Source organism: Mizuhopecten yessoensis, unplaced genomic scaffold (assembly GCF_002113885.1).
Source record: "Mizuhopecten yessoensis strain PY_sf001 unplaced genomic scaffold, ASM211388v2 scaffold10585, whole genome shotgun sequence".
NCBI classification, from domain to species: Eukaryota; Metazoa; Mollusca; class Bivalvia; order Pectinida; family Pectinidae; genus Mizuhopecten; species Mizuhopecten yessoensis.
The window spans coordinates 277145-290931 of record NW_018408620.1 but is presented as its reverse complement, the minus strand read 5'-3'; the positions used below and the strand labels follow the sequence as shown (position 1 = coordinate 290931).

Here is a 13787-nt window from a genome sequence, read left to right as displayed (position 1 = left end):
ATATTACAGGAGGCGATCACACACACACACACACGTACCAATATTTACCAAAGTTGTCGTTCCTTACACTATTGTGGAAACCAAACATGCGGGGGAAATTTACGCAGACGATCAAGCTCTGCGTAATAAGCGTAAGTTACCCCCACGCATAGTATTCCACGTTTACAGTAACAGTTGATTGACAGATAAGTAGAATAATGTCAAGTTTAAAGACAACATGTTAAACCAAAAGACATGACATCAAATATACAGACAAAATAACCACCACTGTCATTGTTTTGTTATTTCATCTGCCTAAATTTTAATATTTCATAATTAATGAAATTGCTAACCAAGGAATTGGTACTTAACTTTTTACACCCAAATTTAGAGTCATGATTTTTAATTAACGGCTTGTCATATATAGCAATTAATGTGTGATGTTTTTACTGTCAGGACTTACAGGTAGCCTCTTTCCGTTGAGCCAAACTTTGACACCATTAGACACTGCGGCGATATCATAGGCTCGACGCGTAAAAAGGTCCACTGTGTCCTTATCCAGGGTCTCCATCTTGAACTTGGACAGATCTGGATAGAACGTAATGGCAGTGAAGTCGTCACTCTTGGCCTCCGTGATTGTAGGCTCCTTTGTCTGGCCCATATTGTTGATCCATGTCTACAACAACCCATATAAATGACATACAATCCAAAAAATATGGTCTTCATCACATGTCAAAACACTGGTTTTGTAACCATTTCACTCTTCAAAGACTGACCCTATGTTGTGCATATAATCTGTGTCATTTTCATTTATTGCGAGCCTTCACAAAGCCAAGTGCAAGGCCTGCGTAAACTTTTGGAGGTCCACCAGGATTTATACCCGAAAATGTATATAAATACAGACGTACCGGTTGTTCTGCATAAACGAACAGGCCCCAGGTGTACCAAAATATACTGAATGGGTATGATTTTTTTACATTAATATTCTTCATACGAAATTGTGTAATTTTATAGGATGAAAAATCTCTTAAAACTAGAATCTATAACCCATTCAAAGACAACTTTGCATAAACATGACAGAAGTTCTATTTCAATAAATTGATCGAATCATTACAAAGAAGCATAAATGTATCATCTGATCAAATGATGGTTTTAGAAAACTCAGGGATCACTTTGACCAGGCCAACACTAGGTGTTCACTTTTACCTGTTTGAATCCTTTATGGTATTCTTTTGAAGATGTTTCAACAATGAATTTAGTGCTGAATATATTACACAGCTTGGCACCGTATCCATTCCTGCCACCTGTAAGAGGGGGAAATATCAATTAGGTCAAATAATATCACAGCACTATCATGAACTCTGGGAATTACTACAAAACAGTTATCAGTATCAACATTGTCATTCTCCACATCAGGGCTAGACAATTAGGGTAGCCTGATGGTCAGAGACTAGCGACATCTCCCGCTGGAAAAGTGATTCAAAACAGCGCTAGCCTGATTGACGTGTCAAAATCTAATATTGCTTATCTTGTTGAATAATATTGGTAACGTGGAATTTGGAAATGGACTAGTAAAAATAGGAAACTACTACCCAAAACAACTAGTTCCGCAGTACTAGTTGTATTCAAAAACCTAATTTCTAGCCTGCCACCTGTTAGCGTATTACATTTAGTGATATAGTCACTATAGTTGCTTACCTGTGACTTTTTTCTCCGTGTCGTCATAGTTACTAGAGGTAAGGAGGTGGCCAAAGATCATGGTAGCCACATACATCTTCTCTGTTTTATGTTCCACTACTGGGATACCCCGGCCGTTATTCCAGATCTTTATTTTGTTGTTCTCTCTGTCAACCCAAATTCATGGTAATTCTCAATTTCCAATTGCCATTAAAGTGAATTAAAACAGAAATGTATATGACATTAGTCCCATTGAGTGTCAAACCATTGCAAATTTTATTGGAGAGTTAATTCTTTGTGCAGTCCATTAATAAGGTGCCAATCAAATAACTTTTTTGTTAATTCAAAAATGTAAATGTTGGACAAAAACAAGGCTTGCCTTGTAGTTTGTACAGAATCCATAGAAATTAGACGACACAGAATTATGCTAATTCAACTTGAATTTTCCTTAAAATACGCTTCTGAAATTAGGTCAGAACTGTTTTGGCCATTTTTTAGGAATTCATTATTTTTGTAGAGAAAACATACAGTAATTTGTGTAGCCAATGTCCATACAAACTTACGGATCTATGTCAATCTTTATACAGTTCATGTTGGGATCTCTTTGTTTGTTGTCGGAGGCATTGACTGTAAAGGTAAACAATTAAATTTAGGATACATTACATCATACAATTATATTTACTTTATGAAGATATCATAAAAGTTGTCTTTAGGTCAAATAAAATGACATGTTTAATAGGGTTACACATACACACAAAACAGAGAAAATTGATGAACTTTTTTTGTTGTATTTTTGGGGAATAAATCCTGATTTTAACGTAGTTATAGATGAGCCTGTGATTCAATTTACCTAGAATCTCATCAAAGATTTTGTACAGGCCAGGCACGAATGTGATCTCTCTCTGCACCATCTTCTCCTGTATATCATCATACACCCACATACTCTGAAAAAGGCAGAGGTTGTCATATATATATATGGTAAATAAAGCAAATGAAATTAAGAATTTGTGTATTAACTCATTCACTTCTAAAATTTCCTGAAGGACTATTCCAATCTCTGAATTGGAAGGGTTCAAATGTGCCTTCATGGGTGAATAAGTTAAATATGCTTCAATGAAACATTGACACAATTTTATAATATCACGTGACTCAGGGTTACAGTATAGAAATGCATACACAGTAGTTGGGTGTGAAAAGAATCATGGTTTTCAGTTGACCATTGACATAAATTTAGCAATTTCTGAAGTAAGATAGTAGTTTCCCAGAAATCTGTTCTCAAACACGTGTCATATCTATAGTCAAACAGATATTTCAGTCTTTTCAGGAAATCAAAAACCTATTCTCAAGGCTATACAGAAACTGAAAGCCCTATTGAATGTAAAACAAATTGTGGAAATGAACAGAAAGGAAAAGATGATAATCTTCATCAATACCTTGTATGAGCTCATTTACCCCTTAAGACACATTTGAACCCTTCCAATTTAAAGGTTGGAATAGTTAATTATGAAATTTCAGGGGTGAATGAGTAAATGCTGGTCATGAGGGTCCTTTGCACTTGCAACATTCATGTAGATTTGTTAAATATTATAGAAAGATTCTATTTCTAATGGAAATCTCATTGCATCTTGCTATTTTTTTTGGCAAATTCTATTTAATTATAAATGTTACTGCACACCTACCTGTGTTACAGGTTCTGTAGAACCAATATATGAGTCTGGACGCAACAGAATGTGTTCTAACTGTGATTTTTTCTGGTATATTCTTTCAATTGAAACCCGTTTCTTTGATCCCTTGGCTTCACCTGCATCCCCAGAGGCTGGCAGATGTACAATGTCAGTATTTTCAAATTCCATAGTTTGTGGTTTGGTGGATTTTCCTTTGCTTTTTGTCTTTTTTTCTTTGTCAGCTTTTGCGTTCATGTTATCAAAAAGAGTCTAAAGGAAAGACAGACAAAAATAGATAAATGTAAGTATACATACAGTCAAGTGTTCAATAACATGAAATTAAGAAAATATGTGTAACAATAAAGGAAAGAGTATCAATTTCACATAGGACTTTTTCGTTTACTAGAGTGCCGGTACCTGATTTCGTACACTTTTGAAACAGATTTACATTTTTTTTTTCATATACATCTTCAAGAAGATCGGATCTACTTTGACCTAAAAGATGTATGCAATCTGCGCTATATTCGGTAATGTGATGTCATATGCGCAGAAATTTACTTCCACGTTTCGCGGCAGTTGGGGACGTGATATTGTACACTCTACAAATGTGCTACTCTTAGAAAATAAAGTGAATATAAGTATATGTCGTATGAATTCAATATATTTCATTCAGATTTGCCAATTTTCATAGATCAGAAATGTTTTTTGAACAAATTATGATTTTTTTTCAAAACGTGTCCTTTGTTGGTGGTGACATTGACCTTTCTGTGGAAAAAATATCAACTATACATATTTTACTAGCGATTATTTCATTGGATGTTTTATAAAACAATTTTAATGCTCCAGAAGGTTTTTGAGACCAAAAACAAATAGTTTCGATTAGTTTCAAAATAATGACTGTTCCATATGATAGGTGCCCTGTCATTGAGGGCGTGTACATTAAAAAATGACATTATTTATTATATTTGAGCTTTTATTTGATATCTTCTTGACGCAAATGGTAAAATATTGTTTTATTTAAATGATCTCAAAGTCATCACAAGAAAATGCTTTATAAAGTTACATTGGGCCTATTCTGCAGACGACAGCTCGACTCGTTGGTTTTGTTTTGAAAACGAGGTTATTTGTGAAATCTATATTTAGTATCACCAAAGGACAATAGCGGTGGTTTGCTGTTGGAGCAATTTTAGGCCTCCATCAAAAGTGATCAGTTAAAAAATAAGAAAAACATATTTAGTGTATGAAATCATGTGCCCTTACTCTACTGCTGTTCATTGAATCATACACATCATAGGAAATCACTTCCTAGAAATATGTGCAATAATTGAATTTGTTGTGTAACATCAAACACTTATTTCTTCCTCTATTTCATATGGGATTTCCTTCTAATATTAACCATCCCTTGAACTATGAATTTCTATGGCTTCCCCTTGCTAGCAGTTGGAATATCTATTTATATGCCTAAGGGTGTTGCCCAAACAAGGAGTCCACTACTTATACTCTAAACAATAGGGGATTTCTCCTCTTTTATCTATATAATAGTAGGGTCTCCAGATAGGTCAGTGGTCAAGGCTCACTGGACTGACTCTACCTAATCTTATTGTTCTAATATCGCGGTGTGGTGTTCACCCTGTCAGTTGAGAGAGGACTATACAATCTGTTGGAATTAGGTATATAGGTTAAGTGTTATTTCAAAAGGTTGAGTCAATTTCATGATAGATAAACCTGTATTTTCACCTGTGGTTTCATTTACACATGATCACCAGGAGTGATTTTTAATACCAATTAAAAAATATAAATATAAACAATTTCAAAAGACAATGAAGCACCCTCCTAAACATAACTTTATTAGGTGAATAATAACCAAGTTTATCATAAAAGCCTGGCATGTATATTTTTTCAACATGTGTTGTCTTTGTACATATGTATGCCTACAAATTCACAATAAAAGACAAACAAACAGTTAAATCATTATTCATATTTTATGACAAAATAATCATAATTCATATTATGACAAAATAAATCAATATTTAATTGCCAAAATGCTCGCCTGAACTACATGCACATGATGGCCAAGATACAAATATCAACATTTTAACTGAAAACCTACATTTTTTTAGAGAATTTGTTAACACTCGCTCCTCTTGGCCATCATAAAATATAAATGCTCCACGTTATAAAATATAACCTGGAATAATAACGCAAACTCAGAAAATTTTAACTATTCTACACCTCACTCGATCTGTTTGACAATGGAAATAATGTTGATAAACTCTTGCTTTCAGTGCTTGAAATAGTTTAGTATTACATCGTCAGAGAGAAAAAAAGTTCTATATATATTTCGGTGCCAGAAAGTAGTATACATGTACAAACCGACATGACAATTCTAACTTATCAGTTCTAGATAAGTGCAAAAAAACGTCTTTTTCTGAATATAAAAATTTTGGGCAACACCCAAAATTAATTCCTGGGTCCCCGCCCCCTAGTACTAATATAAATACCTGGCCTCCTCTGCCCCGGCCGGGTATTAAATCGATCCCATGCCTTGTAATGGAGCAAGCCCGGTGTGAATCACACCGGGGCAAGTTTAGAATTAATTGACAGCACATTGGTCCGCATCCATAAATAAGGTTGTAGTATGTACTATTTCTGTTGATATCCTGCACAACTTGAAGTTTACCTCTGCCTAAAATGTCGTTAAATTATCAAGTTAACATAGCAAGCGTAATTGAAATCTGAATTGACCGCCATGTTGGAAAGTTCATCTCTCTTCCGATATAGGTCAGACGTGCAAATATGGGTGTCATGACCCAATATAGTAAACATGGCTGCATCAGTAGTAATACTATATTTGGCCATGCAGGCCATATATAGAAAGGATAATTGAGATAACATCACGCGTGATCTGTCATGGCGGTCGTTCTATTATTTCCCCCCAAGGCAGACTTTGTTAATTTAGTAAAAGAGTTTTCGCAGCTACCCCCCCCCCCCCCCCCCCCCCTGTACAGTGCTGTACCATAAGTCTTTCACGTCACTTCATTTTCCCATAGAATTCTATGTTAATTTGCTTTTGGAAAATTAATTTAGTAACAAATCCATACTCTAACTGGCATATATATTAATAGGCGAGTTTGGGTATTATACGCAAGTTAGTGGTATTCCCCCCGACCTGTTTATTAGCCAAAATTGCTATTTTTAAGCATGTTATACGTGCTGTTTTATTATCTTAATATTATTATTTATTATTGACAGAATTTCAATCTCCTGTGACGTAACAAACCCCATTGTATCTTCTGATCAATGTCAACAAGACCCTGCGATGTACACGTGCGTTTTGAATCTGATACTGTTAGTATGTCGAACTTTAGAGTTACTTAATTAGACAAAAGGTGTTTTTATGTTTAAGTCGAATTGCAGACACCCTTCGTATGTTTTTGCGAGGCTTTCGTCGCATCAATCTGGTGATAAAGAACCGACTTGTGTTCGAAAACAGTGGTCACATGGGCTGACCGTGCCATTTCGTAAAATTCATAACCTTGCATTGCGATGTTACCTTTAATGGTCCGTCTGCCATTGTGTTCTTTGTTATAAGACGACCACCATTAAGAAGAGCAAAATTTCTCTGTCCAGATTGACAAAATCTTTTGTTGACTACCCTTTCCACGATCTGCCCCCTATTCCAAGCAAGCGTTTGGTGTTTACGCACGGGTTTCAAATTTGAAAACACCCGCGGTGTGCGTCCAATCACATTACGCGGAATAACCCATGTGACTAGACATGGGGTCATAACCTTTTCTCCCTCTGTGAACTAGGCCTAACTGGTTGTCTAAAACCTATCAACATGCTGACCAAAACAGTTTGTGTACTTACCACCCACTGCAGGCTATTGTTAATGCTTGCCTGGGCCATACGTATTCCCTTAATAAATGTCCAGATCACTGGAATTGGTTACAATTCCCAAATAAATATCTCGCAACAAAGCCGACAGTGATGAGATGGCCGGTGCTTCACGAACAATCCTTTACGTTTACACCGTCTTATTTTAATTCACATTGCACATATTTGATTGGATTTTGCCAGACCTAACAGAGTGGTATGTTAAACTGTTGGTCACCATGTAGTTCGTGTATGCGACAAGAATAAAAAGCCGCAATGCGAGACACTCGGCCCTAATTATCACCCGCCATTAAAGAGATTTTTCAACGATCGTATCGCATGTTTTCATTGGATGAATGAAAAATTATTGACCAATCGACATTCCCGTTACAGGCACAGTACCGTTCCTTCATCACTAAAGAGCTTAAAAACATGAAATGTTGAGAACTTTTCAGTTTAGTTACAGTATGTTTTATGATATTGTTTGATCTCCCGACTAACACTGATGTCATGGCTGGATCTGCTTTGAAGAGACTGTTAGCCGAATACAAACGTATGGTGATATAATTTATTTGTTTAGATACGGTGTTTAGGTATCACAGGTAAAAGATGGATGTCATTCATCTGTCCAAATTGACACATCCAAATCTCATTGATATTTAATTTTAATCATTTGAGATATTTGCACAGTAGAATAACCGGAAACATTGTGATCATTCAGAGACGGAGTCTAATAGTACCCGCTTTAACTTGCATCTGGTCCTGTGGCCACCCATGACAAAATGTCTGATGACGTGGGCTATGTAGGCTTCAATAGTATTTAAACGTAAACTTACTAACTAATTTCTTAAATTATTTTAACATGGTGTGCTAAAATCACTTAATATGCTTAACTTTACTAGTAGAGTGTATTCCTCTGAGTCTTCCTCCTACGACAGATAAAAGAACTGTGTCTTATTATAATAATCTTTATTGAACGTCGTGTACAATTGTCAGTTCAACAAATTTAACATAAGCTCTGTAGAGCTTTTATTACGATGGAGGAAACCCACAGGGGAAACCACCGTGCCATCGGAGGGTAACCAGCTAACCCTATCAGACATCACTCTCTTTTTTTATCCACCACCGCTGGGCATCGAACCGAAATTCTTGGGAGAGCGAGTGGTCTGAAACTTACGCTAGATTGCACACAGTAGTACAATAACGCTAACAATTCACGTTAGCGATCACGGCTACCGAGGCACTCTGCAATCAAAGTTTTGAAGTGTATTCAAGACATGAAAAGACTTTGTCATATCTGTTAAAGATGTGCATTGATTAGGTTGCCTTACAAGCGTCAGCTGTATGGAATTTCCCTTTAGCTCAGTGGTAGCGCACTGGGCTGGAAAGCAAAGGGTCGCGGGTTCGAACCGCAGCGACAGCACTATCTTTATCACTATTCCTCGTCCTAATACATCTTTAACAGATGTATATATATATGTAAACTAGCTGCGTTAACGTAGCTTTCTGACGACGAGAGATTTTTTTTATATATTGCGTCGTCAGACTGAATGGATATTGATATTAGTACTAATGTAAAAGGGTAACTGCAGTTACCCAAATGCAGGATTATTACCCATATGTGACATTGTGCCCAACCTGTATAATACAAGCATCATGATTTTCTTTTACAGAATTAACGCTGAATCCTCCAGAAGGAATAATAGCTGGACCTGTTGATGAGGAAAATTTCTTCGAATGGGAAGCGCTCATTATGTAATGTCTTTTCACGTAATTTTACCAAATTGAAACTGAAGTAAAACACTTAAAATGCTGTTGTCTGCATCTCAAAAAATATTTGTATCCTTAGTGGCATTGTTTTGTCAATTTTAAAATTGTTCCTTAATTAGAGAAAATTAATGGTTTTTCATTGAATACTAGGTTTATAAATTATTTCAGAAATATTGCAGCTAGCTGCTATGTAATGAACATAATTGAGTGAAAGATAACTGGTATAATCTGTCATAAACATGTAGTCCTTAACTGGTACAATCTGTCATAAACATATAGTCCTTAACTGGTATAATCTGTCATAAACAGATAGTCCTTAACTGGTATAATCTGTCATAAACAGATAGTCCTTAACTGGTATAATCTGTCCTAAACATATAGTCCTTAACTGGTATAATCTGTCATAAACAGATAGTCCTTAACTTGTATGCCACTGTAAACTGCATCATATGAATCAGTTAATTCTGACATTTATATACTAGTAGTTGTGTTAGATGTGGAAATCGTATGTTAATTTATCAAATGATTGAGACAAAATTCTTTGGTAATATGGTCAATAAATATTTCTTGTTATTAAGTAAAATATGGGTATATTATCACCTTTTTATTTGGCCATATGTTAGCATTAAAAAGGGACTTCGTAGTATTATATATTGACAAGGTAGACATAAAGAAATTGTCAAGATAAAAAAGGGACATTGAAGAGGTGTTATCAAGGTTTGGTTCAAAGCAAATTGAAATGGAAAGTATTCAGCTATGACATCATAATCATTTAAAATTTTGATTTTTCTCTGACATTATTTTGTTGAATAATATCTGAAGTTTTGGATACTTAGTATTGCATAATATTGTATTTTAACACCATTTCATATCTAGGGGACCGGAGGACACCTGCTTCGAGGGAGGAGTGTTTCCTGCTAGACTTACCTTTCCTTCAGACTACCCTCTCAGTCCTCCCAAAATGAAATTTACTTGTGATATTTTCCATCCTAATAGTAAGTTGCACAATTGTATCTCATAACATTGTGTGGTAATGGGATTTTTTTTAAGAGATTTAAGATGTTTTGATACACTTTGTTATATAAGATGTCATCACTGTGACAATACAATGTACTTACAGTAGGTCATATAGAAATTGGCAATACACATTCAACTCTTATTTAAAACAATATCTTTGCTAATTTTTCTGTCCAGAAGTTTTCTTTTTTTATATATCATGATGATGCTTAATTCTTTTCTTTTGATCAGGCCAATGTTTAAGGACTTCAAAATGTTTATAATCCAGGAGTGAACCATTCCACTAGCTCAACATTAGAAGCTCTTGATCTTTAATTTCATGGCTAGTGAAAGCTTTCAACATTTACTATGAAAAATACTGGCTAGACTTGTAGAATTTTTCAAATTAAACCTTCAGTCTAAGTGGTAATTACTAATAAAAATGTTTACCTATTCACTCACTCAAAGATCAACGGTTATGATTTAATGAAACTTCTGAAATTTTGTAATTTTGTTCATGCTTGGTGTTCAGTATATTTCTGACAGCCCACTATGCTTCGATTCTCCATCTCAAAGAACACTGTATTACTTTGCAGTATATTCGGATGGTCGTGTTTGCATATCAATTCTCCATGCCCCCGGTGATGATCCAATGGGTTATGAGACAAGCGCTGAGAGATGGAGTCCAGTGCAAAGTGTGGAGAAAATACTTCTGTCTGTTGTCAGCATGTTAGCAGGTAACTTCAGACGCGGCTAGAGAACAGAACAAAAATTGGTTTCTCAGTTAGGATAGTTTTTACTTGTGTAATTCAAAGTTATTTGCAACAATATACTAGGAGATCTTGGGTCACAACAAATTTTCAAACTTTAGTTTCACCAATATTGGGGTGAGTGTGAACCTTCCTCTGCACTGTGTATAATAATATGTACACATGTAATGATTTGTTTTACATGCGAATGTGATACAACTTCCACATATTACACTATAAGTACCGGTAATCTGATTTCCATACTTTACTAAATCTAAAGTTTTGAAGTACATTAAAAACAGAATTTGCGTTTAGGGATTTTACGTAAAATTTATAAAGATATACCTTCCTTGAATGGTATCAATAATAAACACATGATTATTTCTTTAAGATGGCATCATGCTGTTTTGTGTTTCAGAGCCAAATGATGAAAGTGCCGCTAATGTGGATGCAGCCAAAACCTGGAGAGATGACAGGAAAAAGTTTCTTGAAATTGCGGAGAGAACTGTTCGGAAATCCCTTGGAATCTAATGATTTCCTGATAATGACATCAATACCATAGGCCACTCACAGGCCACTTATATTTCATGGAGCAGAGTTGTACTCTTCTACTAGCTAAATGACTGGGGCTGTAGTATTTTATGTCTGGGCTGGTGTAAAAATATTTTTATTATTATGAAAAATATTGGACTAGTTGAATTTTTAAAATCTACTTGTTGGCTGGTTCTCATAATATGAAACCGTACGCCACTGATGGAGAATGCAATCAGCTTCATTCAAACCGCCTTCAATGCCATTCCTTAAAAGTTTAACCTGTTTTTATTCTGGATGGCCCAAAAGAAGCATCACATTTATCAGTGTCAGGACAATGTGATTTTTTTTATGTGAAATATTATCAAGCAAGCTTGCTTTGAGGCATTTGCAGACTGCTTTAATTTTGAAATATACGTTTGGTTTGGGGGGGAAAATCTGTACCTTCCATATATTTACATGTTCTTCAATTTGTACATTATCTCAAAAATTTACCCTATTTTTATTAATTAATTGCTGCAATTGCCGTGTATCAATGTACAGGGTAACAAATGGGAGAAAAGAATCAAGCTTGATGTAAGTAGAGATATTCTATCTTGGGATTTCGGGCGAAAAGTTTGATTTAACCAGGTTCTGTGTTCAAAATTTTAAGTTTGTGAATAAGGCTTGCAAGATATTAGGTGAAATATAAGTGGCTTACAATTGAATATCTATGTTTAAAGCATAAACGACATGAATTTTGTTGACATCATCTAAATGTGTTTAAATGTTTGTGTACTGATAGTGTATTGTAGTTGCTCATCAGGGACATTTTAGCAATAAGTCAAAATATCATTTGCTACATCATAAAGCTGGAACACTTAAAGTGGGAAGTGGGGGCAGATTTCATTCTTTTACTGTAAAAATGTTTATTTTGCATACAAAATGTTGTAACTGCACAAATTGTGTATCACTTCAAACAAGTCTGGTTCTGTCACTGTTGTAGATTTTTGACTTCTTAATTCTATACTACTATTTGACAAGTATGAAATATATTCAAATAGCTGTACATACCAGGTAAATTCTTTATAATTCTATGCACCTTTATTGTGGTTGTTTTATTCTCACATAAATTTATATTTTATTGAAAAGAGAAAACTCTTTTGAAGTGGCTCACTCCACCTGAGAATGTAACCTCCGCATTAAAGCCATTTTGGTCTCTGTGGTGTATAACATATAGATAGAACACTTGCAGTATACCGAAGGGGGGTAACTATTATATGCTAAATATGAAAGTGCTTTCAAAAAAACAATTCCTATATCAAACAAGTTTTGCCTTTTACTGGGCTATATCTTGTAATTCATTAGTACACTGCATATAATCCTTTTAAAACAGCTGTAATATTTTATTTCAATTATCGAAAAGCAGAGTTGCAAAAATATATGCAACAAACGGTCAGTATTTTTATACCTATTTCCGATACCTACATTTCTCTGTCATGTTTTATACGTATTTCAGTATACAGCCAAAGACATGGTTTCTTATTAGGGGCAGTCTCTCGAGCACGTCGGCTGTATGTATGACCATGGAGAACACTTGACATTGTCCAATTGTTAATCAATTTTTTATTAATATCAATAATTTTGGAAATGTTATTTTTTTGCTTATTGAATACTGTACAGATTAAATACTTTTTTTCTGTTTACAGAGAGGATATTGAACAAGCAATTAATGATAAAGAGTTTTATTCTGGAACTAATTTTAATCTTGAATGTAATTTCAAGCTTCAGTAAGAAGATTATCAGTAGATAAATATCATAGTCAGTGAGTTGGTGATTTTGTTTCTATTATAGTCAGTGAGTTGGTGATTTTGTTTCTATTATAGTCAGTGAGTTGCTGATTTTGTTTCTATTATCGTCAGTGAGTTGCTGATTTTGTTTCTATTATCGTCAGTTAGTTGCTGATTTTGTTTCTACCATAACTCGAAATTAAGATAAAAAAAGTATGTTGAGCTGTATCAGGTTATTTCTCATGTAAAGTTATCCAAAAGATCAGCCATGGGCTTTGAGTGATAAAAGCTATTGTAGTTATGAGACTGCTGGAACTTGAAGCAGTAAGTTAGAAATGATGATACCATGGGAGAAATAATTGTTACTGGTTTTTCTGTGGGTTTGTAAAAATATGTTGTCCGAGAGTACAGTTTGAAAAATAACTTGTATTTTCAATCACCTTAAACTACCTGGTACTTGTTCTTATTAATAAATATGGAGGACTGGACATGTGATTAATAAATATTTATTATATTTAAAAAGTGTTATAATTATATTTCAAATGATTATGAACTTTTCTCACAGTTGCAATAGAAACAAGAGGCCAAAGAGGCCTTAACACTTAAGTGAGTTTCAGGGATTAATTAAATGGCATACATACAGTAGTTCAAGAGAGCTTATGGTATGCTGTAGCCTGCAGTGTCCTGACATTTGGCCAATATGATGAGTTATAAAGTTTCCTCATTTAGATTACCTTGTTTTACGTTTTAAGATCTTTTTTGGGGTGGGTGGGTGG

General features: G+C 34.8%; 2 protein-coding genes across 4 annotated transcripts in view; one reads left to right on the top strand and one right to left on the bottom strand.

Annotated features, from left to right (window-relative positions):
• LOC110461167 (DNA topoisomerase 2-alpha-like) overlaps positions 1 to 7502 on the bottom strand; it is a 45772-nt gene extending 38270 nt beyond the window's left edge. The window contains exons 1-7 of one of the 3 annotated variants that reach the window (XM_021514512.1): positions 7191 to 7502; positions 3336 to 3590; positions 2507 to 2600; positions 2220 to 2283; positions 1678 to 1823; positions 1186 to 1283; positions 443 to 655 (exon numbers count right to left, since the gene is read on the bottom strand). In XM_021514512.1, the coding sequence (XP_021370187.1) occupies positions 443 to 655; positions 1186 to 1283; positions 1678 to 1823; positions 2220 to 2283; positions 2507 to 2600; positions 3336 to 3590; positions 7191 to 7229 (909 nt within the window). In that variant the 5' untranslated portion in view covers positions 7230 to 7502. Of the gene's footprint in view, positions 1 to 442; positions 656 to 1185; positions 1284 to 1677; positions 1824 to 2219; positions 2284 to 2506; positions 2601 to 3335; positions 3591 to 6873; positions 7138 to 7190 lie in introns of those variants that run through there. The other 2 variants (XM_021514511.1, XM_021514510.1) reach the window with 2 other exon arrangements.
• An 83-nt stretch (positions 7503 to 7585) lies between these two features.
• Positions 7586 to 13521, top strand: LOC110461168 (ubiquitin-conjugating enzyme E2 G2). The gene is made up of 5 exons (XM_021514514.1): positions 7586 to 7749; positions 8870 to 8951; positions 9843 to 9961; positions 10559 to 10699; positions 11130 to 13521. The coding sequence occupies exons 1-5, from the start codon at positions 7671 to 7673 to the stop codon at positions 11240 to 11242; spliced, it is 534 nt and encodes a 177-aa protein (XP_021370189.1). The 5' UTR covers positions 7586 to 7670; the 3' UTR covers positions 11243 to 13521.
• Positions 13522 to 13787: the final 266 nt, after the last annotated feature.

Excerpts from the sequence above, each read along its gene's own strand:
- LOC110461168 (XM_021514514.1), top strand. The coding sequence starts at position 7,671 with ATGATATTGTTTGATCTCCCGACTAACACTGATGTCATGGCTGGATCT. Across the intron at positions 7,750-8,869 it reads ACTGTTAGCCGAATACAAAC|AATTAACGCTGAATCCTCCA; the intron begins GTATGGTGATAT and ends TTTCTTTTACAG. Across the intron at positions 10,700-11,129 it reads TGTTGTCAGCATGTTAGCAG|AGCCAAATGATGAAAGTGCC; the intron begins GTAACTTCAGAC and ends TTTGTGTTTCAG.